The sequence below is a fragment of the Scaptodrosophila lebanonensis genome, unplaced genomic scaffold (assembly GCF_003285725.1).
Source record: "Scaptodrosophila lebanonensis strain 11010-0011.00,11010-0021.00 unplaced genomic scaffold, SlebRS2 tig00000001-arrow-pilon, whole genome shotgun sequence".
NCBI classification, from domain to species: domain Eukaryota; kingdom Metazoa; phylum Arthropoda; class Insecta; order Diptera; family Drosophilidae; genus Scaptodrosophila; species Scaptodrosophila lebanonensis.
In genome coordinates, this window is record NW_022060529.1 from 11559605 (window position 1) to 11566813 (window position 7209).

Below are 7209 nucleotides of genomic sequence, written 5' to 3' on the forward strand. Positions count from 1 at the left end.
GACTGGAATGGCTTTGAAAAGACATAAGACACTTTTCGGTAAAAAGTTTTTATTTAAAAGATGACATTAATTTATTTGAAATTACCTTATAAACTAATCAATTTAAGCATTGTTTGTAAAGTGGGGAATGAAAACATAGACAGGTTTTAGGTACTTAAGTTGTATAATGCCTATACAGATTTAAGTTAGTTTATAAGGTCAGGTAGGTCCAGTGGGTGGTGTCTCTTAAAATGTCTTTGGTGTAGACTGTTATCGAGTAAGTTCGGATATCGGAGCTAAAGTGCGACTCAATTGATTGGATGGCAATCTCCCATAGTGGATGGCACAGGTATGCTTTATTAGAGCAGCAATGTATTTATTCTGGTCCGAAAACTGATTAAACTCGTTCCTCAAAATTCATTAACTGCATTCCCTGATTCACTTTCCCCTCTCCGATTTGGTATGTAAAAGTACTTATTTAAATTATTTGTACCAACTATTATCAAAACATACGTAAAATAAATTATTCTCTTCTCCTGTTATATTTATTAAAAATTTTAATCTATTTAGTCGCTCAGTTATACAAAGTTCAAAAATATGGCAAGCCTTGTATGGCAATCTCGGCACAGGTAACTGCTATATAGTTGGCCATTTAATATTCTTGTTGTTAATACCATTTCAGCAATGCTGGCAATATAATCACCAACGTATCTTGCTGTCACATTTAAGTTTAAAAAATTTACTGGAATACCAATCGTAGAGACCTATCCACTTCCAGCTAACTTACTCGTACTTTTACTCTTACAATTTATTCAGTTTGTTTTCGCTACTGTTTGTTTTTGTTTTTGGAACCTAGTCAAATGAAAGTGATAAATTTTGTTGTACGCAGCGAGAATTTTCACCAAAAACAACAACAAATGAAAGAAATGCACATAAAAAAATAGTTGCACGTAATTTAGTGTGGCCGCAAAGCAAAAGCTACAAGAAAGGTAGCCCAGACACCCGACTCGGCAATAAAAAAGTGAAAAACTTTTAATGCAAATGCGCCAAGTGCATGAGAAATATACAAAGACAAAAATAAACATTACAAATTAGCTAAGAAGGGAAGGGGACTTGGCTCGGACTTGGCGAAGAGCCGGAGGCAGCGGCGCCATAGAAACCGAAAGTCTGTAATTAATTTCGTTTTTCATGCACTTTAATGACTTGCCATGCACGCCTCGTTTGGGCAAATGTTTTGTTTTCAAATGACATTAAACTGCTGCTCAAACGGAACTTTACAGTCCACAAGGGAAAGACTTCAAATTGCTCAGCTTAATAAAAGTTAAGCCGCTTTAAGCTGCCAATAGCAATTTCATCATTTCAGCAACCACACCCGGCAGGAGGACATTCATATACCATCTATCGTAAATAGTATATAGTTCCAACTCCCCCACAGTTCTAACTGGCCCATCCAACAACTGATGTGCGGTTTTGGTTTCGTGGCTTACGGTTTTGATTGTTGGCATCGCTCAATTGATTTTTCACTAATGCCATGGCAAAAAAAAAAAAGAAAAAAAAGAGAAGTGAAATGTTTTGCTAGGCGTAGCACCCCTCGCTCGAACCGCTCCAACCACTGCAACAACGACAAAATCAACGGCAGGCATTGAATAAAAAAGATTTAAGCTCTAAACATCTATATAAACAATTCGCCGTGCAGTTGAAAAAACGAAGGAAAATGCTTTTGTTTTGTGATAGAAAATCAAATCAGACCGCAGAGAAACGTACGAAATGACAAAATTTTCAACTCAAACAAATAAAACTTAAATAGGATTAGTTGTGGCTCGGATTAGTCCGGCCGTCTGTGCGTGTCTGTTAGTGTGTGTGTGTATGTGTGTATGCGTATGTGGCATAAAAACTCTCCATTGAGAGGCGCAGATAAACTTTATTTTGTGCTATTTTAGTAGCTTTGTTTTGTTTAATAAACTGAAAAGTGAAAATACGCATGAAGTGCGGCGAAAGATTTGAAATCACGCCACACTCTTATATATTAAGACTCACATGTGGTAGCTAATTGCCGTAATATTATGTGATTAGATGCGCTCTGACCCATTTGGTTGGGCTATCTTTAAAATCACAATGTCTGTGACTAGCGAAAAATTAACAGTTGAACCCCGGACCTGACTCTGAAATACCTAAGCAATTCAAGTTTTCTAAGAACTTGAATATTTAAAAAATACCACATTTCATTCTGGCTATAATATAAATTAAACAAATAAACCAACCATACAAATTAATAAAAATATTTTTCTTAAAATGCAGAACTTTGACAACTTAAATATCATTGAAGAAAAAATTTATTTAGCACAAAGATTGAAAGCAAAGACAAAATATTTAGGTCAATCGGATGAAGCAGCAAATATGTGCAGTCGAATGGTTTATCATTATTTGATTCCTCCTCCTTATCCAAATATTTTTCAGCACTAATTTAAAGTATCAGTTTCAGTGTAATTTGCTCTTGTGAGTCCTGGCCCGGATGTAGCCAATTTCTTAAAATCAATACATCTTCAAGGAACGCCTACACATTTGTTTTCAGTTGTGGGTGGTTTCTATTCTATGCCAACAGCAGCCAGAGCTGCCACCTTTAAAAATACATAAATGTCACCAACAAGAATCGCAATAATTCATTCGACTTGTACGGCTGCCGGCTGACTGTATTTGATCTATACATCTGTATATATATGTGTGGTGCCTTGTGCGCCTGTGTGTTTGTGTGTGTGTGTGTGCGCTTTATTGTATATCTCACCTCACAGAGCCGCCTCGGTGCTTTTTATGGTTATGACATTTTTTTGCATTTTTTTCCAACGAAATAAATTATTCTGTCCCGTTGCAGGCCGGAAGAATGTAATGTCTAGTTACTATATGTCAAATATTTTCATTTTTTGTGGTTTCCGGTTTTTTAATTTTTAGTATCTATTTTTTCCAATATTGTTTCAATTTATATTTACATAAATATGCATGAACTGATTAGTTATGTGTATATTATTTATACTCTGTACCTAAAGAGCGAAAGTTCAAACGTCAAATGCATGATACAGGCAGAAAAATGCGTACATAGTCTAAGCCATACGCAGAATAAGTTTATTAGACACTGTGTATATAGCCTCTGTTGGCGCAGATGCTGCTTTAGATTAAGATAGTTTAAGAGAATTATTTGAATTTTAGTTTAGGGCGAAAAGAGAGCGCGAGAGCGGCCGTTTGCGGACGTCGCCTCGCGCCCTTTTTTCGCCGCCTTAGGCTTAGTTTAGCATGTAAGCCTAAGTTAAAGTCAGTTGTAAAATAGAACTAAATATAAGCACATTTGTCGCCAAATCGTTCGCATTTTCCGCATTAAAAAATTAAGAGCAAGCGTCCCATTCTTTCTTTGTTTTTAATAATTTATATAAAATAATATAAATTTTCATTGGCGCCCGAGCAGGGACTTGCTTGTTTTTTTAAATTAAAAACTTTAATTTGTGTGGAACCGCGTCGGTCGTGTTGTTGTTGCTGCACTGGGGAGTGTGTGTGTTGCTGTCACGTCAACTGGATTATTGGAGGATGAGTCAAGTCGACCAAAGGGAAGTTCCTGAGCCAAAGTCGACTTCACAGGTACTGTGCTAAAGTTTGAAAGTGGAATTTAACCAGCGAATTGCTTATTTCGGCCTTCAACTTTCAACCTTTGGCACATACGTGACCATAATATAATACGGTAGATAGTTGAGCATAATTAACACAAATATAAATCGCATGTCGTACTAATATTAAATAAAAGTGAACCGCTATAGGCAATTATTTAAAGTGCCAATTTATTGTCGTTTGATTTTATTATACATACATACATACATAAATATACATAGCCACTTTTACATACGGCATCCCCCCCACGTCAATCTCAGCCAACCGTCGGCAGTTTTCGTTTGTTGCTTGCTCTCGTTGTTCTCATCAAATTCGCCGTTGTCGTTATTACATATGTAAATATATACCGACATACTCGCATACATAACATAGCTAATACATTGCTGTCGTGTTCGCGCTTAAGCTGCTGCATTTTTTGTTTGCCTGCGCTTCGCATAATACATGCATAAGAATTAGCTGTTCTGCTAACGCACACAAGGCATTTGTATTAGAATTATTCTTTTCGTTTGTCGCCACTTTCGCTGCTGCTTCCAAAGTATTGCCTTCGACGGTCAGTCAACTGCAGTTCTTCTCGTTTTCGTTCGCACTGCTAGACGACCATCTGTTGCGCTCCCCTACACTTGCTGAGAACAGCATATTATTTTCGATTTCTCGTTTGTCACTCGACAATTTTCGTTCGATCAAAGTTTAAAACCTTAAATCAATATGAGTAAGGACTTGATCGAAGAACTTAAAAGGAAGCGCGAGGGCTGTATGAGGAGTATATGTCGTATGCAACGGCAATTAAAAGAAGGCTCGATTTCGTTAGAGCCAATCGAGTTAGAATGCAGGTTAGAGCTTCTAACAACTCATATAGAAACTGCAAATATATTGCAAAGTAAAATTGAAGCAAAAGATACAGAAGATGACTACCGTGAAGAGTTGGAAGAAACTTGCATTATGACCAAATCCTTATTAAAAGGCCAGCTGGAAAAACTAAGAAGAAAAAGCATCGACAATTCAAGTTCGGCAAACGGTATTGCACCGCCTACTTCAAAAAAGCCAAGGTGTCGATTGCCAGCGGTCGCTCTTCCAACTTTTAGCGGCAAGCATTCTGAATTTAAAAATTTCATGAGTCTTTTTGAAACTTTTGTTCACAATGATGACACACTGCATGATATTGAAAAATTCAATCACTTAATATCATGTTTGGCTGGTGACGCTTTAGGCACAGTTCGCGCCTTCCAAGTGACGGAAGACAATTATAGCAAAGCCCTTGAAAGTCTAAAGCGGGTGTACGATAATGACTGCCTAATATTTTTCGATAACATATCGACACTTTTCAATCTGCAAAAGATTTCCCAGCCATCTGCGTCAGCTTTGAGAAGCCTGATCGACACAGTGTCGGCCACCTATGACTCACTTCTGTCAATTGGTGACGACAAGAAAATCGCTAATGCCATTTTAATTTATTTAGTTATGGGCAAAGTCGATCCTACCACAAAAAAGAAGTGGGAAGAGCAGCTCGACTACACAACGCTCCCACTATGGCGAGATTGTGAGACTGCACTTAACAGACGCTACCAGCATATTGTTGCTGAAGAAGCTAGTAAAGCTCAAGCGAAGGGCAGCCAGTCGAACAATAACACTCAGACTCAAAAAGTAAAAAATGCTAGCAGGATAAATCATTCGTTCGTTGCTGCCAAAAACGAACAGAATAACCTTTGTCAATTTTGCAATTTAGCTGACCATTCGATTGGCAATTGCCAGGCATATATTGCCTTGTCAGTACAGCAAAGGTTTGACTTCGCTAAAGGTGCGCCTTTGTGCATAAACTGTCTCCGACGAGGCCACACAGTAGCGAAGTGTAAGGCAAAGAAATGTAGCGTGTGCCAACGTTCTCATCACACACTGCTACATATTTATACTGCTAGCACAAATCTTGCGTTACCACCACCCTCTCAGCCACCACATCTTCAAGATAGCTCTTCCACTTCGCATGCCATGCATGCGACTGCTTCGGATAGAGTGGTTCTTGCAACAGCAGTCGTGAGCGTTAAAACGAAAAGTGGCGATTTCGTTTTAGCAAGAGCATTGTTAGATTCTGGGTCACAAGTCAACTTTGTGACTGAGGATCTAGCTCAAAAGCTACAGCTCAGACGAGAGGATACGTGTATGGTCTTGCGCGGCATTGGAGACACCAATGCGCGTGCCAAGAAAAGAATTCATACAGTGGTGAAGTCGCGTGTCAATTGTAGCGAGTTTTCCGCAGATTTTTGGATCTTGGGATCGATTTCTGGTTATCATCCCGATCAAGCGGTGAACACCAGCGGGTGGAGGGTCCCCAAAAATATTCAATTGGCCGATCCTCAATTCCATAAGCCGCAAAAAATTGATATGCTAATTGGAGCAGAGTCATTCTTCGACTTATTGTCGGTGGGCCAAATAAAGCAAGGCCCTGAGTCGCCCACATTACAAAAAACGCTTCTCGGCTGGATAGTGTCAGGCAGATGCTCTACTCAACCTACAACGAGTATAGAAGGAGCAGTGAATTTAAGTTGCCAAGAAGAACAATTACTTTCGATAGACTCAACGATACAAAAGTTTTGGTCCATTGAGGACTTGCCTAATAATTCGAAAGTTCTCTCACCTGAGCAACAGCTTTGTGAACAACACTTTGTTGATAATACAAAAATCTTGTCGTCTGGTCGATTTCAGGTACGGTTACCTTTTAAATCTGACCCAAAAAATCTTGGCTCGTCGTATGAAATTGCGAAACGTCGTTTTTTGTCGCTTGAAAGGAGGTTGTCAAAAGACCCTCAAATGAAAAGCATGTATCTGGAATTTATGGACGAGTATGTTTCGCTCGGTCACATGTCCTCAACGGACAACAAAATTCCAGATACTCCACACTATTTTATTCCGCATCAGTGTGTTCTGCGGCCTCAAAGCACGTCGACCAAGTTGCGTGTCGTTTTCGATGCCTCTTGCCGCACGGCCACTCAGATTGCGTTGAATGATACCTTAATGGTCGGTCCAACAATTCAGGAGGAGCTTTATTCTACGCTGCTTCGTTTTCGTTTGCGAAAGTTCGCCTTAGCGGCAGACATTAAAAAAATGTACCGTCAGGTGATGGTGCACGAAGCAGATAGAAACTATCAGCTCATAGTGTGGCGAAGAGATCCGTCTGAGTCTTTGAAAATCTTCAGGTTAAACACTGTAACATATGGCACGTCGCCAGCTCCGTTCTTGGCGGTGCGGTGTTTAACAAGGCTGAGTGAAATGGTCCGTTCCTCACATCCAACAGCTGCTGAAGTTATTCGGAGCGACTTTTATGTCGACGATATGTTAACTGGTGCTGAAAGCGTTGAACAGCTAAAAAAGCTTCGAGCAGAAGTGTCGCACGTTCTTCAAAGTGCAGGCTTCGAATTGGCAAAGTGGTTTTCGAACTGCTCGGAACTGTCCGCATTTGATAGCACAGTTATTCCAGTAGCCACAGTCGACTCAGACCCAACCAAAACGCTCGGCGTTATGTGGTTGCCGAAGGAAGATGTATTTCAGTTCCAGTTGGAAAATTCCTTCCTAGATCTCCGCTCGACA

At 39.5% G+C, this 7209-nt stretch overlaps 1 protein-coding gene across 1 annotated transcript; it reads left to right on the forward strand.

Annotated features, from left to right (window-relative positions):
* Positions 1-1439: 1439 nt before the first annotated feature.
* Positions 1440-6720, forward strand: LOC115634684 (the record flags this gene model as incomplete). Its single annotated transcript, XM_030532547.1, has 2 exons — positions 1440-1563; positions 6710-6720. Coding segments are annotated over exons 1-2 (135 nt in total), but the record flags the coding sequence as incomplete, so codon positions are not given.
* Positions 6721-7209: the final 489 nt, after the last annotated feature.